A 20,865-nucleotide genomic window follows, 5' to 3' on the forward strand; every position below is an offset into this window, starting at 1 on the left:
TTACGTTACGCGAAAGCATTGATGGTTTGCATGGCATTGAGTCACAGACCAAGTGGTATCGGACAGTCACACGGCCATGCATCGCCTAGACCACGATTGATTCATTTGGCGAACTTCGTCGCTATATTCTATTCAAGTTGGTAAATCTTTTTGGGACCTTATGAGCAGGCAGGCAGCGCGGGGGCGCTCGTGGCGGTCTGCGCGAGATCAACCTCAGCATTCCTCCTCCTTACCAAGCCGGGCAACTCGACGCCATTGCTGTACGTCCACTTGGGCAGCTCTTGGGCAGCCACCGTGTTGGGGTTCTCGCCAGCGTTGAGGCGCGAGATGAGCGTGGAGGAGCCCGAGTTGCCGCAGCCGACGTTGAAGGCCCAGCTGACAAAGGCGCCGTACTGGTTGGCGTTGAGCACAACGTTGGAGCCAGTGTCGAGGGTGATGCAGTTCTGCGCAACCTATCATCTGTTCAGTCTCTTTCTGTCACGGCTCAGTTGGAGCAGGGAAGTGCGCACAGCTACGTCGCTTCGGAGCAGAGAGCGGCCATCAGCCTCGCTCAGAGGAATGGAGTAGGGCACATCCGAGCAGGACGAATCGGCGCAAAGATGGCCGTAGCCCACGGTAGGATAGCCGCTGGGGTCAAGATCTGTCACTTGTTAGCTGCGTGGTACAACGAAGAGGACCGAAAGGATTATACAGATATCAGAGCTGAAGCCCTCAAACTCGGTGATGAGGGAAATCGTGGCATCGTTGACTGGGGGTCCAGTGCACTGGGCGGAAACGGCAGCGGCGCCCGCGAGGCCAGCGAGGAGGGACTTGACTGTGAGGACCATGGTGTTGATGGTGTTGATGGTGTCGTTGCTTCTGTTGCTTCTTTACAGGTGCTTGAAGGGGTCTGTAGCTTATTGAGAGTGCTTCTGAGTGGTGTCGTCCACTTATCCAACAGGAGGTGTCCCGGCTCTTATATACTCGTGGCTCCATCTTCTGGACTGTACTTCATCAAGTCATGAAGCTACTGGATCGACGTCGCGGGTCGCTTCAATTCCGCGCCTCCATCGACCATCTCTATTCTCGGCAAGCCCTGCGAGCTGAATGTGGTGAGGGCGCCATACACGATGCAAGTTCCGCACCATGTGGTGGAAAGTGACGCTCCGTCGAGGCTAGCAATCGAGGATCGTCAACCAAAGAGGAAGGCAGGCGTGCGCCAAGCCTGTCGATCAATCGCATCCCGCGCGGAACGAACTGGGCCCATCATGGCAGGCCACTGCCGGTTGAATTCTCGCACTGCCGGCTGGAAACTCCAATAAGTTACTATCTTGGGGTTGTATCACTACTGCCAGGCAGGGGTATCTTGCCGACTCTTTTCTTATCTCGTTATGGTGTGCGATGTGGTGATGAAGTGGCTTCATGCTGGCTTATACGGAGGGCAACAAGGCCAAGGAAACGTGCGTAAGCGCGTGCAGCTATGCGACCTCTCCGAGACCTCCATGTCGTCAATTGTTTTGATCTTAAGGGTAAACCGAGGGCGCACTATTACGTCAATCTCCTGGCTCGGGATTACTTCCGTCCTTGAGTCGCCCACGACTATCGTGAGTTCGGCTGCATGCGTTGATCAGTCGACAATTATTCGAGGAGTTCTCTGCACTGGATCGCGTAACGGTATGTCTACGATCACGATGAATGCCATAGTAGGATCGTAGGGGCTCAACGGATGTCTTGGCGTTTGCCATTTCGAGTACGGCGCAACAGAGTCGCCATGTTCTTCCACTTCCTTACCTCGTCACCCAAGGTAGACCAGGTAAACTCAGCCCTCAGTGACTCAAAGACTAACAAGAGCAATCTTAATGTCGACTAGGAGCACACAGAGCATGTCTTTGTGCTGCGTGCTGTTATCATCGTCAAATCTCGTGCGAAGGGACTCGGATACGTAGTGGCAATCAAAAAGTCACCAGAAGCGAGCCACTTGAGTCCATACTTGTCTCCTACCATCCCAACCATGTGGCTCAGTGCCCATGAGATAACCAGCGGCAGAAGATCAGGCCGGCGCCTGTCGAGCTCTACTGGGAAGGTGACTCGACCAACAGGGGAAGGGCGCTGTCGAGAGAGCTCTGGACGATGGAATGAACAAGCGTTCCCCCACAGAGTTGCGAGCGGTCGAGGCTTCTTGAGGTGCCCCAGTAAGAGCAGCAGAGCCCTCAGAAAGTTCTCCTTGGCTGCTTGGGCGTGATTAGCAAAAGGAGGATGCGGCTTACGAGAAACATGGCGACACCCTCGGCCGCACAAAGACACACAATCGAACCGGACAGTAGCATAAGCCCTATCAGCATCGGAATCCTGCAATGTCGGGTGCGGGCCGCAAGATGACGCGAACCTGCCTATCTGTTCCGTCACACTGAGCGACTGTCGAGGCGAAGGGTGCAGGAACCTGGGCGATGAGACCAAGAGCGCGGTGCCATAGAGAGCCGGCGAGACAGAAACCCAGTATCGAATTTGTTGATGGGTCCGCCACGGAGGGAGGCCCAAATGTTGAGTTGGCGTTGCACATCCTGTTCTATGCCTGCGTATCTGTCCAGTGGGAACGGCAACACAGGCGCAGTGACAGCACAAGGAAAGCCATCCTGAGGACGATGGAAGCACATGTTCGTCGCAATGCCCATTCAGCCCACTGTGAACACGGTAAAAGGTGCCGTCATGACAATTAGGCCAGCTGATAGAGGAACGTGAAGCACCCCGGGGTCTTGATGCGGCGAAAGGCGGTGTCCAGTAGCATATTCAGTCGCCAGCAGCCGTAGGCGGGTTTCTGGTCCGTCATTCAGCAGCATCGAGCTTGTCGACTTTGAATCAACGAGACGACGAAAATTTGGACGGGCGGAAGCCCAGCTTGAGGACCCTGCAGCATCGTGGGCAAACCACGTGTGAATGTGCAGGGGAAAGTCGCCGAGACCGTCATTTCGCGGAACAAGCGAGAAGGACTTGAGCCGTTGCTGCAGGACCGCCAAAATAGGACGTGATACGACGCTGGCAGGGGCAGGAAATGAGTGTGAGAGCCGGCTCAGAGGCACGCTGAACGTCGTCAAACTTGAAAGATCCTTTGTTTGCGAGGCTGTTCGCGGCACCTGGCAAAGAACCATTTGTTGTCGTCCAAGGTCACCAGGACAGGTGCAAGAGGCTATGAATAGGTAGTAGTAATATGCTGTATCATAAGTCTTGTCACTGTTATTAGCGTGTCAGCGGAAGCGCTGTCTCTTGCGAGAAGGCTGTGTCTGCGCCGCCCAGATGCACAACCTGCCATCTCTGTTGGTTTAACCCTGGCTGGCCTGGGTTTTGCGCTGGATTGTAAGCTCAGCGAATGTGATGTGGACAGAGGTGACTGGAGTCGAGGATCAAGGGGGGCGGCGGGTGACGAAACCCATCAGGAGAAAAGGCCTCTGTGGCCAGCTGCACGGTGCCGAGTTGTGCGCCTACCAATTGTGATTGATGGCGCTTGTTGGCTTCTAGGCTCCTGCGAATGGAAAGCGTCGATACAGAAGTACGTGCGGTGAGCAACAAGTGAATTCTGTCCTTCCTCTTGCGGACTCGACAGATACAGCTGAGGTCCCAGTGCCGGATCACATCTCTGATGGTCTGATGGAGGAATCTCCAAGGGGCGCAAACACGATCTAACGTTAGCCTAGTCATTAGCCTTGTGGTCGGAATGCTCGTGCCTTGTAGCACGACTCAAGTGGTGGCGGCTGACTTTGTGCAACAACACGAGTCGACACGTCCAAGCAACAACAAATCTGCGATAAGCTGACGGGCGGGGCCTATCGCACTGGCGGCCCATAAGGTCCCTGAATCAATCAATCACTCAACCTGTATCCGTACTAACAGTTACAGTTCCATTGGGAGGACTTTTCGAGACAGGCAAGATTCAAGAAGCGAAGCAGTATTAACAGATAATATTAGCGCGACCCTCTGTCTGCACCTCCGTAATTATACAGGCATTAGCACGGTTTACAACCTTACCTATCTGCATGTACCATTCTTCTTGGGGGCATCGTGCTTGGAGTCCGATTGGAGCCGTGAGAATCTTGACACCCTCGTCCGGCTACGTAAAGACCGATTCTCCTTGCCTCCATGTATTATCGTAGAAGCCAAAGTGCCCATCGCAAGTTGTTGGTTCCTGCTGTGCCTTTGGAGACAGATAACGTTAGTGCAGGTGCCCCTGGGAGCTCTGCCCGCTCTCCGCACCAGACCCTCGCACCACCAGGCCTGCCCAGCCAGCCAGCCTGCCTGCCAGCAGTCCTGTCTCCATACGCCGCCCCGAGCCCGCTAGAGCCAAGCACTTTCATTCAACCTCACCTCCAGTCCATTCACCTTCCTCCTCCTCTCGCTCGCCATCCCGAACCCCAGTGCCCCGATCGAATCCTGAACCTCGTGCCGTACATTGATTGCATCGAGGCCAACCCCTCAAGACTGACTGTCCGCCCAAGTCACCGCCTCCCAGATCATTCGAAACACAGCCTGGCAGTAATCCGACCTCGAGATGGCCGTTGTCGCAACTATCAAGTACGTTTTCGCCCAGGTTCCCCTCTCTGTTCGTCCAGCTGTCGCACCGGCGGCAGCGTTGAGGAAATCAATCGCGCACCTCTAGAGAGGCCCGTGGCTACCCAATATCTGCGGCATGACTTTTCGAGCGCTGCAGCGCTCGTTTGGCTGCCCCATCAATCCTCCCGTGAAGTTTCCCTTGCTGACCGTTATCGCTCTCTAGGTGTGTCGTCGTCGGCGACGGTGCTGTTGGCAAGACCTGCTTGCTCATCAGCTACACGACCAACAAATTCCCCTCCGAATATGTTCCTACCGTCTTCGATAATTATGCCGTTACGGTCATGTACGTTTAATCCTCTTCATGATCCCTGCAGTTTGCACGTCGACTGCAAGCGCAATGCCTCACCGCCGCGGGCAGATCACGCGATTGATCCCTGAGACGAAGACTACGAGCATACAGGCGAGTGCAGTCGCTGACGCAACCTCACAGGATCGGCGACGAGCCCTACACACTTGGACTTTTCGATACCGCTGGTCAAGAAGATTACGACCGTCTGCGTCCGCTCTCATATCCCCAAACCGACGTTTTTCTCGTCTGCTTCAGCGTCACCTCCCCCGCGTCCTTTGAGAACGTCCGGGAGAAGTGGTTCCCCGAGGTTCACCACCATTGCCCGGGTGTGCCCTGCCTTATCGTTGGCACGCAGGTGGATCTGCGCGACGACCCAAGCGTCCGCGACAAGCTGGCCAAGCAGAAGATGTCACCCGTGCGCCGGGAGGATGGTGAGCGCATGGCCAAGGAGCTCGGCGCTGTCAAATATGTCGAGTGTAGTGCGTTGACGCAGTACAAGTTGAAGGACGTGTTTGACGAGGTAAGTCGCTTGGCAGCAGTGGCAAGTCCGCCGTTTGATTAACGCTCCTCTAGGCCATTGTTGCCGCTCTCGAGCCGCCCGCACCCAAGAAAAAGTCACACAGGTGTCTTATACTGTAACCGACCAACACTTCTCTCAGACTACAACCGCAAATACCATGGAAGCAAAAAGTGAGCGGCAAACGAGAAATTGATAGAGCCTGGGATTTTGATTTAGGAAACGGGCCTCGGCGGCTTGAAAGACCCGAGCAACGCAACAGCGACACACAGGAGCTATCAAACGGGAGCTTGACATACACCGCTTGGCTCCCCTGACATGGACCGTCCATGTGACAGTCCTGCAGCGTGCTGTCTCTGACGCTCGAGGCAAAGAGATCTAAGGTGTTTTTTTGACTACCCCTTTTTGTTCGTGCGCTGCTTCTTCTTGTTCACTCTTCATCTATCTTATGGGGTCGGGGAATCACACCAATGCCGACACGAATGCTTGCTTCGATAGGACAGTTTTGGCGACCGGAGTGCAATTCAGCAATTGATATTTTCTCTCGATGACATGGATACGTAACACATGCAAGTGACGCAGGCTATGTCAGGGGCTTCATCCTCCCTGAAGAGGGTCGGGTTGGGTTGGGCTGCATTATTAGGCATGACGCCGAGGCTGCCAACATGACGCGCAAGTTTCAAACAAGTGGCACGACGCAAATGGCACCCTCGATATATCGCATTCAGCCTTAGGTAGGAGGATTGATCGATATGGACTCTTGCACTGCCACGTTGCGATCATTCTCTGCACAGGTGCTTCCCGGCCCCATCTCCCTGATGCCCCGGAAAGGGTTGTCTTCTGGTGCCCGTAGACGGACCAGTCCTGTGGCATAAGCTGCAATAGCAGTTTCAGTGTCTCTAGGGTTGGTTGCATGCTCCACGTTCTTTTTCGGTGACAAGACATGCCTTCCAGTGTTATGCTAGATTGTGCAGTGTTTGAACTGATATTGTACCCCCAGTGATCAAAAGGATAGTCCTCACGCGAGGGAAAGATAAGGATGATCCTCGAGTCACCCAGAATGTCTCAGATAGGGCCGATCCGGAGCCGTTTGAGTCACACTGTGCGATATTGAGTGCCCCTCGATCCATCTTTTTGTTGCCCCTCGACCCCGCCAAACAAAACCCTGGACTCAATTCAACCTCAGCTTGTGACAGACAATTCGCGACGAGTCAGAGCGTACATCATGGCCGCCGTGCACGAACTCGCCGAGCGCGTAAAAGACGAAGGCGCCAAAATCTACATTGACACCGACGCCGGCACCGACGACACAGCGAGTGCCGATGGTTCAGAGCTTAAGCCTTACAAGACGCTCGCTTTCGCCTACATCCAGGACCTCGACAAGCCGTCACCACCATCTTATCTCATCCGATCGTCGGTCACCGGACCGCTCACTGCCGATGAAGACCCCTCTGTGCGTCTGATCTGGAAGGAGCCAGCAAAGAGCGCTGTCAAAAAGGGCCTGGCTGGCGTTGAGCAGCACAAGAAGAAACTGGCCAAGCAGCAGCAAGCCCAGGCCGCGCAGGAGGAGCAACAGAAGCAGCGATTGAAGGTCCTCGAAGACGCCAAAAAGATTGTTCTCAAGGAAGATGCGTCGCTTCCCAAGGCCGAGAAAATCACCATTGCCAACAAGGATGTTGCGCTCGGAGAAGGCGAGAAGAAGGGTGCACGTGTCAAGGTGTCTGGACGTATCCACCAGTTGCGAACGCAGAAACAGGTGACATTCATCACGCTCACGGACGGCTATGGTCAACTGCAGTGCCTGCTGCAGGGCGAGCTCACACGGACATATGATGCCATGACATTTGCCCTTGGGACCTCGCTGACCTTGTACGGCGAACTGAAGAAGGTTCCCGAGGACAAGAAGGCCCCCGACAGCCGCGAACTGCACGTCGACTACTACGAGGTCATTGGGTCATCCCCATCCGGTGAGGATGCCATCACCAACAAGGTGTCGCATGCCCAGAACCAGTGGGACCAGTCCATGCTCGACAACAGGCATCTCGTCCTGCGTGGTGATCACGCTGCCGCCTTGATGAAGCTGCGCGCACACACAGAGTGGGCCTTTGTCAAGACGTACCACGACATGAAGTTTGTCAAGGTCGCCCCTCCCGCCCTCGTGCAGACCCAGGTCGAAGGCGGCGCCACCCTCTTCAACGTGCCCTACTACGACGAGAAGGCCTTCCTCACCCAGTCATCGCAGCTCTACCTCGAGACCGTACTCCCCAGCTTGGGCAATGTCTACTGTATCGAGAAGTCGTTCCGCGCGGAGAAGAGTCTGACCCGCCGTCACTTGTCCGAATATACCCACGTGGAGGCCGAGCTCGACTTTATCGACTTTGCCGATCTCTTGGAGCATCTGGAAGAGATCATCTGCCGTGTCATTGACGCCGTGCTGGAGGACACCGAGATGGCCGCCTTCCTGAAGGAGCTGAACCCGACTTTCCAGAAGCCTCAGCGCCCCTTTCTGCGTATGAAGTACTCGGACGCCATCGAATGGCTCAACAAGCAAGATCCCCCCATTCTGAACGAGGAGGGCAACACGCACGTGTTTGGTGATGACATTGCCGAGGCGGCTGAGCGTCGCATGACAGACATTATCAACCGCCCCATCTTCCTGACGCACTTCCCCACCGAGATCAAGGCTTTCTACATGAAGAAGGACCCCAGCGACGCCCGCGTCACAGAGAGCGTCGACTGCTTGATGCCTGGCGTTGGTGAGATTGTCGGCGGAAGCATGAGGATGGAGGGCTACGAAGAGCTCATGGCAGCGTACGAGAGAGAAGGCATCCCGGCCAAGGACTATTACTGGTACACCGACCAGCGCAAGTAAGTTTTTCATTCTGTGATTGTTGCCAGCTTTTGACTCACACTATCTAGGTACGGAACCTCTCCCCACGGTGGCTACGGCCTGGGCCTGGAGCGATTCCTGGCTTGGCTGGCGAACCAGCACACCGTCCGCACGACGTGCTTGTACCCGCGCTTTATGGGGCGTTGCAAGCCATAGAGGAGAGAGGGAACTGATTGCGAAGAATAGAGTCTCTGGCTTGATTACTAGCCAATAGCTTAGATAGGCAAAATCCCAAGCAGAGGACATTCGCACTAAACCACAGTGACACAGAGCGGGCGAGTGTTGAAACGTCGGCGCGGTCTAGTCAGAACGCTCATGCCAAAATGATTCATATATGAATAAGAATTGATTTATGCTGAGGCAACTGCAAATATTTACTCCGTATCCGTAGTTCCCTCTGATACTACTTCATATTAATTGTGCCTAAAATCGTATCCATGGTGGGGGGCTATTTAATAATTAATGGGTGGAATTCTAACTCTGAACGCGGCAGTTTGACACTCAGGGGTTTCAGTGTCCACCCGCAGTTCACTGGAGTGGCTGCTCGAACAATTACAACGGTCAAGTAGCGTCCTGCGGCGCATCGTGTTTCACCACAGCCGCACATACATCATTTGCTCACCTCTTGCAACTCTCAATTCTTCAGTCAAGCAGGGAGATGCCTTGAACTCGCGTAGCTGCATGAGAGCTGCACACGTCAGGCGACAGCCAGTGCAGAAAGTCTGGAGATGTCGATGAGAGCCTCCCTGAAATTCGGGGTCGTGGCGGATCCACGGGCGGCCCTGCAGGTGACAGGAACGACCAATTGGACGGGGGCCCAAGAACGAGGAGCCTCCACTACTGGCAGATCTGGCCAATGGCGTCTCGCTGGCCCCTGTTCTAGTCATTAAACTTGACCAGCGTAGCCAATTCCATTGTCGACACCCTTTTTTAGACAACCGCGATTCTCCACCCTGTTCCCATTCAATCAATTCCCATGACTCCATGAGCCCATTCAGGCAGGCAGTCAGTCAGTCTCCTTTCCTTTGTGGAGTGCTCGAGCATGGCTGGCTGCTGGCTCACTGTGTCGGACGTTCGTTCACGCGTTCGTTTCTTCCCTCACCTCACCATCCCTCTAGACCCGGTCCTCATCACCGCTCCTCTCTCCTTCGCAGGCCTTCAGCCTTTTTCCCTCACCCTCACTTTCGAGGATTCCCTTCATTCACCATTCTTTCCTTCTTTACGCTCGCTCTAGCACGTACATACCATCTACCCGGCCGTCCTCACTCGCTCGCACGGCCGTACCGTGGCTATCCCGCCCTACGCATCATTGTTACTATCTTAATTTGGGAGAGCACTCGAGCCCCCTTCCCTGGCTAATACGGTGGCTACTTTTGTTGGTCGCTGTTGATCTCGGGGGTGGTCCGTTCTTTTTCACGAAGCCAGACCCAATCCCATCCTTTCCAGTCCATTTCTCCCCTTTCCCACGACCAACTACTTACTATTGTCTTTGTTCTTGTACTTTCCCACTTGCTGCGAGGGTCGACGACTCCAGTCCGACTTGCCCAAGCCGAACTGTCTGGTTCTCTTCAGTCGCGACTGCCCACACAGGTATGATCCATTCCTTCATCAAAGCATGCCAACAGCTCCCAGGTCTCGTACCAGGGCATTCTCAGCCTCCAGTCCCCTTCAAGCTTCTTCTTCTACCTCAACCTCAACCTTGTCACCTACTACTCATCCCCTTGTCTACGCTCTCTGCTCGAAGTCCCTGCAAGATTCCTTATCCTAATCACTTCACAGAATTATTCGCCGCCGATTGTTTTCAAACATCACGTACCGACCTTAGCTCGACCGTACCTCCTGTTGCTACGCCTTGCTGCAATTTGCATTCACTTTGCTCGATCGATTCGACCAGAATATCGATACCTGTTGGATACATTATATTCCTTCTAATACGCTTGCCAGCATTCAGATATTCGGTACATTTCTGTGGACATTGGTAGATTTATTCTGGATCACGCCCCTTTTCTCGAGTCGCCTATTCTCGAGTCGGACACCAAATCTTCCAGTCGAGCCTTGGAAATTTTGCGTCGCGTGCCCTCAACCAGGCACGCTTATTCTTCAAGACGGCTGTTCTATCGCAAAACGGGCGGGACACACAGGTCCCCCCTCATCTCCTCAGCATGCAGGATCTCAATGGGGCTGTAGGCCAGGGCCGTGGCTCCAATGGACACCACGGTGGACGATTTGGCCATGCTTCGAAGCCATCCAACAGCGACACTGGCTTCTCGCACGGCGCCTTTACATCGAACGTGTCGGGATTTGCTGACCGCCACCCTCGTCGTGGCAATGTTCCCTCTTTGAACACCCAGACGATGAACCAGGCACAGACTATGCCTGCGGCTGGTGCCGATATTGCAACACCCGGTACTGCCTTTGACATGCAGTTTACGCCCTTGCTGCCATCCCAGCTGCTCCTCGGAAGCCCGTTTCAGCCTGGATCCCCCGGTGCATTCAGCAGCCCTCAGTTCCAACAGGTGCACAACTTTCAAGCTCAGGGTCAGCAGCAGCAACAACAGCACCAGCATCAGCAACAGCAGCAGAGTCAGATGAACCACCAGCAGAATGCTGGCATGGCCAGCCCTGTTCAGCAGAACATGTCGCCTCAGCAGTACCAGGCCATGGTCTCGCCCTCCGCCTACGGTGCTCCTCACTTCTATGCGCCTCCTCAATCGCCTACGGGCAACTACTCGATGCAGGCACCCATGCAGCCTAGCTCGCCTGTTCACATGAACGCGGGTGCGGTCACTGGCACCAGCCGCACTGTGTATTTGGGCAACATTCCACCTGATACTGTGGCCGAGGAGATTCTGGGTCACGTTAGGAGTGGACAGATTGAATCCGTCCGCCTGTTGCCCGACAAGAACTGTGCTTTCATCTCCTTCTTGGATGCTAGCTCCGCTACCCACTTCCACTCTGATGCCATCTTGAAAAAGCTCTGCATCAAGGGCCAAGATATCAAGGTCGGCTGGGGCAAGCCGTCGCAAGTTCCCACCTCGGTGGCGTTGGCCGTGCAACAGTCAGGCGCCTCACGCAACGTCTACTTGGGCAACCTGCCTGAGGACATCAGCGAAGAGGAGATACGCGAGGATCTGGGCAAGTTTGGTGCTATCGATACCGTCAAGCTTGTCCGTGAGAAGAACATTGCTTTCGTGCACTATCTCTCCATTGCGAATGCCATCAAAGCCGTTGGCCAGCTTCCTCAGGAGCCCAAGTGGCAGGCCCCTCGCCGCGTGTACTACGGCAAGGACCGATGCGCCTACGTCTCCAAAACACAGCAGCAGAATGCCGCCCAGTATCTGGGTATCTCGCCGGGATATGCTCACATGCTGACAGGTGCTGACCGTGACTTGATTTCCAACACCCTCGCTCAGCAATCGGTTGCTGCTGCTGCTGTCGCCACTACTGCCGGTGGCATCAACAACCTCGGCAACCGTACGATCTACCTTGGCAACATTCACCCCGAGACGACGATTGAGGAGATTTGCAACGTTGTGCGAGGAGGACTCTTGCATCATATTCGCTACATCCCGGACAAGCACATTTGCTTCGTCACGTTCATCGACCCCACGGCCGCAGCTTCATTCTATGCCCTCAGCAACCTTCAGGGGCTGATGATCCATAACCGACGACTCAAGATTGGCTGGGGCAAGCACTCTGGCGCTCTCCCGCCTGCGATTGCCATGGCTGTTAGCGGCGGCGCTTCTCGAAACGTGTACATTGGCAACTTGGACGAGATTTGGACGGAGGAAAGATTGCGCCAAGACTTCTCCGAGTACGGCGAAATCGAACTCGTCAATGCTTTGCGGGAGAAGAGCTGTGCTTTTGTCAACTTCACCAACATTGCCAATGCCATCAAGGCCATAGAGGCTGTGCGCGGGAAGGAGGAGTACAGGAAGTTCAAGGTGAACTTTGGCAAGGATCGCTGTGGCAACGCGCCCCGCCAGATGCACAACTCGCAATCGCCTCGTGGTGACGGCGGCACATCACCACCTCCCCACGGTGACAACGGCCGTGGCGGTTCGCCCACCGGGCAGTTTGGCGTGAACAACAACCCTCTGACGATGTACCTGAACCAGTTGTCCCAGCAGGCACAGCAGCAGCAGCAGCAACACCACCAGCAGAACTATGCTGCTCAACAGAGCGCCCTCTTTGGCTCGTCTCAGCAGTCCCCCAGTGACCTCGGCATCGACGTTGCCCCACAGATTCAACAGGCACAGCTGGGCGGCCACGGTCAATCCGCCAGCATCTCGAACGGGTACCCAGCGAACGGAGCCATGTCCGGCGCGACGACCATTGGTGGACTGCTGGCACCCAATGCTCGCGGCCAGCACAACCGAGCCGTCAGCCTGCCCGCTCTTGCGCCTGGTTTCGAGAACGGAGGCAACAGCCCCAACAGCGTGCCGGGTAGCAATGGCAGCGACGGCGAGCGTCGTGGCCATGGATATCAAGCCAGCTATGGTGGGATGGGAGGCGGTTTCGGCCTCGCCATCCAGGGCGGCCTCAACGGCTGGGTTGAGGAGGAAGTGGCCAACTAATGGGTGATGAAGGATGCAAAAGCAGAGGGAATGATTATACTTTTTTGTAATTGTGGCGGGGATCTAGGCCTGCCCTAATATTTGCCGGAACTTTTTTTTTTCGTTCTCATAGGGAACTTTGTTTGGATTGTACGCACTCATTACCTATTGCTGGTGGATTATGCTGGAGATTGCCGCTTTGAAGCCTGGCAAAGACGTCAAGGACCCAGGGAGAAGGGTCAAAACTCGAGGTTGAGTTGGGGCGAGATGGTTACGCTATGATGGCAGAAGGCGAGAGGAGAGGGTCACATTTTTGCTGTACATGTTTTCTGGCGCCCAATGGTTGGGATAGTATATTCACACGTAGTCTCATCGATTGAATCATCGTCACGTCTTTGGTCTTTGTGTGCGGGGGTATTCCATGATTATATATACTCTGTGTCTGTCTAGTCTAGGAGATATACTTGGCTAGCCCATTGCTTCTTGATCTAATGCATGACCCAAAGTCAGGTTGGTTCTAGTCAGACAAGCTATTCTACACACAAAGAATCTCATTAGAACCCGGACGGCTGCTTCGTTTCCGGGAATGGCGTGGCGTTGATGTTGGTGCGGCACTGCTGGCGCCAGTCGACGGGTGTGAACTTGTCTACGATGGACTTGAAGGCCGCCTGGGGCATTTAGCATGTACATACTGATTACGCGGAGGATACTGGGACAAATATCGCCAGAGGGGCAGGTTATGTATAAAGGGGCCACAAAGGGGGTAGGGTTCAGTGTACGTACCAGAGTGCAGAAGGATTCATCGCCCTCGAGGTGGTTGCCCTGCTGTTTACATCCTGGGATGGTCACGGGCTCGTCGTTGTAGCGGACGCGCACGTAGTAGCCCTCGAGCCGCTCTCTCTCGGCCGGCGTCAGGTCTGACATCTTGGTACGGCCGATGCCACCGGCCGGTGGGACGCCAGGCGGTGAGAGGGTGGCCTTCCCACTCGCCCCAAAGAGGGAGGCGAGCCAGGAGCCAGTGGTCGGGGCCGCGGGCGGTGGCTTGTCTGGCGTCGTCGTGTGGCGGAAGAGCTCAATGGCAACGTGGCTCGTAAAGGGCGGCCACTGCTTGTGACCAAAGGTGCCGAGGGAGGAGAGGATGGCGGCGAGGGTGGTGTCGTGGCAACCGGAGAGACCGAAGCGCACGGCGGGGGCGTGGCCCTGTCCACGGCGCTGCAGCTCGTACTGGCCGTCGGCGGTGGTCTGCTCGACGGAGCCGACCATGCGGGCGACGACGTCGCCCAGGAGACCGCCGATGCCGAGGGTGCGGTACTCCTCGGACTCGCGGTAGCCGGCGTACCACTCCTCGACGCCAATGGTCTCGATAATGTCCTTGACCTTGGGGTCGTAGAAGGCCTTGGGGAGCTTGGTGTCCGGGCCGTGGGCGTAGGTCGCGTTCATGGTGTCCATGATGCCGGAGAGGCGGGGCTTGCCGTCGACGGCGACGCGGGCAGAGGGATCGGGGAGGTACCGGCCCAGCTGCCGCGTGAGGTAGTCCATCTCGGGGGAGTCGTTCCAGCGCTCGGCGGCGCGCTGGGCAAAGGCGCGGGCGAGGACGGCGAAGCGGCGGCAGTTGCCCTCGTTGGGGAAGAGGGTCTCGTCGCCGATGGCGCGGGCGAGGACGTTGACGGGCGGTAGGCCGGGGGCTCTGGTGGCGGGCGGGTAGAGGCCGTGGAGGGTCTGCTGCATGCTCTCGAGAGCGCGCTGAATCGGGGTGGCGCGGAGGTAGAGGGTGTCGACGTTGTCGGCGTCGAGGGAGGGGGCGAGGAAGCCGAGGCGGTCGACGTAGAGGGCGCGCAGACGACGGCCGAGATGGGTGGTGGTCGCGCGGCCCTTGTCGGTGAGCATGCCCATGTCGCAAATGTCGTCGAGCTCGCCCTGCTTGCCGGCGGCGATGACGGGGGCGTCCTTGTGGCCCATGGTCTCGAGGCGGCGCTTCCAGGCGAGGGTCGAGAACTGGGCGTCGGCGGGCGCGTCGGGGTCTACGTCCATGACGGCGGAGCGCAGGTGGCGGACGGCCTTGCAGTACGGCCAGAAGGCGGGGAGGCCATGTTCCTGGAAGCGCGGCGTCACGGGCGTGCGCTCGCCGTGGCGGAGGAGGATCTGGACATTCTGGAGTTGGAGGGACGGCGGGTAGAGGGCGGCGAGTTCGGCGTCGGTGTAGGGGGCCCGGGGCTGGAGGGTGGTCATGGTGAGGCTGGCCGGGCGGTAGTCGGATCAGACAGCTTGGATAGCTTGGGGCGTGGAATGTGATCCTGGCCCAAGTGAGCGAGCGAGCGGCGACAGATGGCTTCAAGATTCCACGGTGAAGCTCGCCAATGTTCCAGACGTCACTGGATCGGTGACGCGGGCGGTAACTCGATTGCGGGTCGAGGTTTCTCCGGATTTGCATAGACTAGCGATGTAGAGGTGGATACTAGGAGGACTGGAGGAGGCCTGGAGGAGGCCTGGAGGAGGGAGGGTCTGGAGGTTGGAGACTGGAGCCGGGGCAGACCACGATGGTTGTGGTAGCGTTGTGGTTATGTGAAGCCATTGATGAATGGGGTGACCAGACTAGTACCTTATGAGCTGCGAATGCTGATGTTAGTAACTTTATTAAGTTTGTTTGTTGGCAAAGAGGTAAATTAGGTCGTGAGACTCGGGAGTGAATGACAGTTCGCGAGAGTGTTGGGTTCTATTTGCTTGTACCGGGTAAGTAGGGTCTCTAACCTGGTCTGCCCTAGGTGCGAATGATCCTTGCCCACTCCATCGCCAGTACTGACACTGACCGCGAACTCATCTATTAATTATGATCTCGCGCACACAGTTCGGACTCTTCGTATCTCGCTTCGCACAATAGACCGCCCTGCTTTCTGTGCGCTCGAGTCCCTGTCGCGGCCCTGGCGGTGAGACAGTCGAAACCAACAGCGCGTCGATCGAGGCCTTCCAGAATCCTTCCCAAGCTGGCAACGGCCGAATGCATGCTGCAGCGCTAATTACACAGCCGCCGTTTGTTGATTTACCAGGTACTAGTGAAGTAATAGTGATCACGGATGACTCTCGCGTCTGCAGCCTCGAATGACCTCATACACTACGTCAAGAAGCTAGTCGCCAACAATCCGTGCCTTGCGACAGATGTTGCTCAATGACTGAACTGCTCAATCGCTGGCTACAGTCCAGTCCAGTCCAGACACCTGCCTGCCTGCCTGTGCCGCACGCAGGCCAGCTGGCTGGTCTAGGCGATGATAATTAGAGGCCCGCATGCCACCGGGAGCGCCGGACCAGCCCCAACTCTCACCCACATACGGCACCAGAAACCACGCCGAATGTCCATGTTCACCACAATGCCATCATCCATCGTCCATGATCTACCCACCTGTGCCCCATTTCTTCGCCCGACTCGGTTGGAGTCCACCAATGGATGGCACAATGGACCATCCATGGACCATATCCATGCCATGACCCGTCCAGCTAGCTACTTGGCCAGCTACATGTACCAACTCAGAACTGTGATCTCTACGTCGTTCGCTTTCCGTCCAACCCAAGAAAAGGAGACCCCTCAAGGCATACCACGCTGAAGGGAACTGCAAATCCATCCGGACGGTCTTCTCGTGTCGCCACTCACTCAGGCTTCTGTTTTTCTTCTCGCTCACCGTGACGCAGGAGGCCATGCTCTGCGATTCACCACATGTCAAGCAAAGTAAATACGTTTCACAGCCACAACTAGTCCTTACAGTGGTCAAGGCAAGTTCAATCAGCAGCAGCAATGGCCGCGGACATTGTTCCTGGCGCACAGCCAGCCATCCCACCACAACCACGTCCCCCCACACAGCCAAAGTATCCGGACGCCATCCCCGACGACGATGAGGGCGACAGCTCGCCCGCCCAGGCCGAGGACGGCGTCGAGGACCAGGAGGACGCCCAGGCAGTGCTGCAGCCCGCTATGAGCGCGACCGCTAGCCACATGGCCTCGCCCCTCACGCCCGCCACAGAAAAGGTCGCGGCGATGGAGAAGATGGGCCCCTTTGGCGGCTCCTTGCCCGAGGAAGACGAAGAGGACGACGATGGGCATGGCGACCTGTCCCCCGGTCCTCCCAATCGTCACGCCAGAGCGTCTCTGCACCTGGGGCAGATGCCCTCCCGCGGTCCGCCTTCACGCGCGCCCTTGCCATCGCCGTGGCACACGGGTCCGAGGAGTCTAATGGTGGAGAAGCCATCCTCCACGTTCCCGGTTCAGCAGCACACACAGCCTCGTCCATCGCGGAGTGTCTTTGAATCAGCTTTTGGTCCCTCTGGCACCCGATCACGTTCACGCTCCGCCGGCCAGGACGCACTGAGGAAGCTGCAAAAGGCGCTTCCGTCGTTCAGCACGCCTTCCCATCTGCGCCCTGCCTTTTCGACGTCCTTCTTCTCCTCCTCCTCCTCCCCCTCCAATGGCGACAAGCCAAAGTCGCCAGCGAGCGGTTCGCCGACAGCCGGCACACCACGACCCATGCGAAGGCGGACAGGGTCCAGTTCGCTGGCCACGGGGTCCTCCACCATGTCCTCCTTTGCGAATGCCCCTCGACCTGCCACCCTGCGCCGTGTAACGTCCGACGAGAGCATCCTGTACCACAGCCTCTCGCGGGCTTCCTCACTGGGAGACGACGAGCAGTTTCAGGATGTGCGGGAAATGGTCAACATGCGCTTCAAGGCCATCCGGGAGAGCCTCCCCGATGTCCCCAACTTTAGAATGCCCAGCTTGCCCAAGATCCACGCGCCGTCCTTCATTTCCATGAACTCGCTGTCCGACGGTCTGGGCGGGAACCACAGCGGGTCGGAGACCACGCCCGTGGAGCGCGACTCGTTTGCGCCGGCCCCCGCCGCGTCCGCGACGCTCAAGGAAGGCCAGACGGAGCTGGACCTGGTCTTGGAGGAGCTGACGGGGGACGTGGTGGTCATGGGCGGGTTCCGAGGCTCGGTGCTGCGGTCGGCGGAGCCCCCCTATCAGCAGTGCTGGGCGCCGGTCAAGCTGGGCTTCAACATGCGCAAGGTCAACCTCGAGGTCGGGCTCGAGGACGAGGACGAGGATTGCATGGAGGAGACGATCAAGCCGTCCGGGATGCTGTCGCACATTGGACCCATTGACATCTCGCGGAAGCTGTTCAAGAAGCTGCGCCACTGCGAGAATGCGAAGAATGGCAAGCTCAGGGTCTGGGACTACGGCTACGACTGGCGGCTCAGCCCGCACAAGCTGTCGAGGAGACTGCTCGACTTTCTCGAGACGCTCCCCTCGAACCAGCCGGGGACACCGGCCGACGCGAGGGGTGCCTTGGTGATTGCCCACAGCCTGGGCGGCATGATCACCCGCCACGCCGTCAACCAACGACCAGACCTGTTCTCGGGCGTCCTCTACGCCGGCGTCCCCCAGCGATGCATCAACATTCTGGGCCCCTTGCGCAACGGCGACGTGATCCTGCTCAACGAGAAGCTCTTGACCGCGCAGGTCAACTTTAGCATGCGGACCTGTTTCGTCTTCCTACCAGAGGACGGATTCTGCTTTGTCGACAAGGACACGGGCGAGTCGTACCCCATTGACTTTTACGACCCGGAGCAATGGGTGGAATGGGCCCTGAGTCCCTGCGTGCGACCAGCGCTGCCCGCCCTGCCCAAGTCACCGGCCCTGGGCGCCAACGGGACATCCTTCTCGTCGCTGCTGCCCAACTCGCTACGGACGCGCGCTCGTGCCGAGAGCAAGTCCGACAGATGGTTTACCAACACCAACGGAGGCGCCCCGGATCCGGCGACGAACACGATGAACGGGCACAAAGACCGAACCATTGCGCCCCAGCTCAACCCTGGCACCGACCCCACGACCGCAGACGCGTCCACCGAACCACCACCAGCGCCCAAACTATCCGACCCCGAGCGACAGCGCTACCTCGAGTACTTGGGTCGCACGCTAGACGCGACGCGGACCTTCCGCGCCGAGCTGGCGCACCGCGAAGAGCACCAGTCGGCCAACGCATACCCGCCCTTTGCGCTCATGTACGGGAAGAACACGCCGACGGTGTACGGGGCGCAAGTTCATGGGCGGGACGGGATCCCCCGTACGGACGCGTACGACGACCTCCTCTTCCGGGCGGGCGACGGCGTCGTGCTCGCCAAGGAGTCCATGCTGCCCGAGGGCTATGCCTGCGTAAAGGGCGGGCGGGTGCGGACGGAGCGCGGACACATTACGATGCTGGGGGACATGCAGGGCGTGGGGCGCGCGCTGGGGGCGCTGCTCCGGGGGCGGAAGAAGGGGATTGGCAAGGGGAAAGAAGGTCTCTAAACAAAGTGAAACGAAGCGAAACGAAGCGAAGCATTGCATTGCGTTAGCTGGTGTTGATATATATTATGCATTATAGAAAGATGTGTTGGTATGAGCCCTGTGTATCCAAAAAATCAAACGCTGATGCCCGTGATGCGCCTCCCCATGCTAGTATAAAAAAAAATAATAAAAAAAAAATAAAAAAAAAAGGAGACTATTCCGCGCCCTCGAGGACGACCATACATCTGAGTGTATCCTCGCACTGGTCCCTCACAGCCGTCTCGACCTGCATCTGCAGTCTCCGCCCGCTGTCCTCCCGCGTACTGACAAAGATGACCTCGTCGACACTCGGCAACCGCGCGCGGATCAGCGTGATGATCTCCATGGTGCGTCCGACGGCAATACCGCTGTGGTAGCAGGCGTCGTCGACACCCAGCACGTCCTCGTGGACGGCTACCCGTCGAAGCCGGCTCAGCTCGTCGGGACAGCAGAGTAGGAGGAAGGACCGGAAGGAGGACGACGAGGCGGCGAGACCTGGTAGGCGGGGAAAGTAGACCATGTCCCTGGAGGAGTCGAAGGGAATGCGACCCTGGGTCCGGGCGAAGCCAAAGGATGGGGTGAATGTCTGCAGCGCGTGGAGGCGTGACTCGCTGCAGACGTGGAGGTTGGGCGGGACTGGTATCGTTGTGGTGCAGCCCGAGGCGCCTCTTGATGGTGATGATTGCTTGCTATTGCTGGGGCTGCTGGGGGTGTTGGCGTTGATGGGGATGAGGCGGGATGTCTGTGGTAGGTTGAGGGACCAGATGCGCAGGCGGATCTCTGGTGGGAGTTGTGAGAAGAGGTGCTGGGATGTTGTTAACGGGGTTCTCTCTCCTTGGGATTTTGGGGGGGAACGTACAAAGTCATGGTGAGCACTGGTGACCTCCATCTTGCGGCGTATGTGTGATGCTGTAGTCTGCTCTTGACCACGCGGTATGTACGATGCTTCGTTGAGTCGTGCTGCTTTCTGTTGGATCGTCCTTTTCCTCGTTGGCCGATGGATGCTCTGTTCAATGTTGGTGTCGAGAGCGTGGCAGATGTGCGCATATATCGTGTTCTTTCTCCTTTCCAGCGAGGACTCGTCCAGTAACGTTGGCGACTGTGAGCGAGAGAGATGTTTAGCGTCGAGTATGTCAACAGAGGGTTTCGTTCCAGGCGTCCCAACTTATACCAACGCTGAGAAGGGAAACGCGGTGGATTGATGGACTGGACTGACAGGGGGGCGACCGCGCTTGTATGTACAGACAGCACGTACTAACGCAAAAACGTCTTGGGGCAGGACTGTCGGGACGCTAATTGACGGTCGTGGCTGGCTTGTGCTGGCAGGGATGGATGGATCCCGGTCCCTAAAGACGGTTTCTGATAGTATTTTATAATTATGATCACTCATTATTATCTCACGCGGCATCCGCTCTGCTCTGCAGGCAGTCCACGATACCGTAGGGCCGTAGTGGGCAGGGTTGCCAAACTGGGTAAGGAACATGCACCGTCGCTAATGAGAAGCAGCACGACGGTAGCTGAAAGACGAGCGTGACCCCATGTCGGCAATGAAACTACCTGCACGACTTGACCACTGACAGAGAAAGAGACTGAGAGAGACTGAGACGCCGCGCAACCCTGTCGTCGATCGACGCTGAGCGAATGACGAGCAGAGGCGCGCATTCGCGGCTGTCGTTCCAATTG

The 20,865-nt window shown here is 57.1% G+C and overlaps 7 protein-coding genes across 7 annotated transcripts; 4 read left to right on the forward strand and 3 right to left on the reverse strand.

Annotated features, from left to right (window-relative positions):
* Window positions 1-66: 66 nt before the first annotated feature.
* On the reverse strand, window positions 67-1,098 carry F5Z01DRAFT_137609 (lysozyme). Its single transcript, XM_046257622.1, has 3 exons — window positions 692-1,098; window positions 510-640; window positions 67-452 (listed from the first exon to the last, which is right to left on the reverse strand). The coding sequence occupies exons 1-3, from the start codon at window positions 825-827 to the stop codon at window positions 159-161; spliced, it is 561 nt and encodes a 186-aa protein (XP_046117863.1). The 5' UTR covers window positions 828-1,098; the 3' UTR covers window positions 67-158.
* Window positions 1,099-4,519: 3,421 nt separating this feature from the next.
* F5Z01DRAFT_688217 (cell division control protein 42) lies at window positions 4,520-5,872 on the forward strand (the record flags this gene model as incomplete). The annotated part of the gene is made up of 4 exons (XM_046266039.1): window positions 4,520-4,542; window positions 4,745-4,864; window positions 5,012-5,390; window positions 5,444-5,872. 4 exons carry the CDS (start codon window positions 4,520-4,522, stop codon window positions 5,507-5,509), a joined length of 588 nt encoding a protein of 195 aa, XP_046117864.1. The 3' UTR covers window positions 5,510-5,872.
* Window positions 5,873-6,472: 600 nt separating this feature from the next.
* On the forward strand, window positions 6,473-8,656 carry F5Z01DRAFT_137560 (asparaginyl-tRNA synthetase). Its single transcript, XM_046257621.1, has 2 exons — window positions 6,473-8,255; window positions 8,307-8,656. Exons 1-2 carry the CDS (start codon window positions 6,613-6,615, stop codon window positions 8,431-8,433), a joined length of 1,770 nt encoding a protein of 589 aa, XP_046117865.1. The 5' UTR covers window positions 6,473-6,612; the 3' UTR covers window positions 8,434-8,656.
* A 1,403-nt stretch (window positions 8,657-10,059) lies between these two features.
* Window positions 10,060-13,078, forward strand: F5Z01DRAFT_138119 (uncharacterized protein). The gene has a single exon (XM_046257626.1). It carries the CDS (start codon window positions 10,440-10,442, stop codon window positions 12,852-12,854), a length of 2,415 nt encoding a protein of 804 aa, XP_046117866.1. The 5' UTR covers window positions 10,060-10,439; the 3' UTR covers window positions 12,855-13,078.
* A 309-nt stretch (window positions 13,079-13,387) lies between these two features.
* Window positions 13,388-15,062, reverse strand: F5Z01DRAFT_674819 (histidine acid phosphatase; the record flags this gene model as incomplete). Its single annotated transcript, XM_046265086.1, has 2 exons — window positions 13,388-13,501; window positions 13,617-15,062. The coding sequence occupies 2 exons, from the start codon at window positions 15,060-15,062 to the stop codon at window positions 13,388-13,390; spliced, it is 1,560 nt and encodes a 519-aa protein (XP_046117867.1).
* A 1,376-nt stretch (window positions 15,063-16,438) lies between these two features.
* F5Z01DRAFT_137795 (uncharacterized protein) lies at window positions 16,439-19,261 on the forward strand. The gene is made up of 2 exons (XM_046257625.1): window positions 16,439-16,462; window positions 16,515-19,261. Exon 2 carries the CDS (start codon window positions 16,618-16,620, stop codon window positions 19,162-19,164), a length of 2,547 nt encoding a protein of 848 aa, XP_046117868.1. The 5' UTR covers window positions 16,439-16,462; window positions 16,515-16,617; the 3' UTR covers window positions 19,165-19,261.
* Window positions 19,262-19,357: 96 nt separating this feature from the next.
* F5Z01DRAFT_674821 (uncharacterized protein) lies at window positions 19,358-20,071 on the reverse strand (the record flags this gene model as incomplete). Its single annotated transcript, XM_046265087.1, has 2 exons — window positions 19,358-19,987; window positions 20,042-20,071. 2 exons carry the CDS (start codon window positions 20,069-20,071, stop codon window positions 19,358-19,360), a joined length of 660 nt encoding a protein of 219 aa, XP_046117869.1.
* Between the last annotated feature and the right edge of the window lie 794 nt (window positions 20,072-20,865).

Source organism: Emericellopsis atlantica (genome assembly GCF_019669845.1).
Source record: "Emericellopsis atlantica unplaced genomic scaffold F5Z01scaffold_15, whole genome shotgun sequence".
NCBI classification, from domain to species: Eukaryota; Fungi; Ascomycota; class Sordariomycetes; order Hypocreales; family Bionectriaceae; genus Emericellopsis; species Emericellopsis atlantica.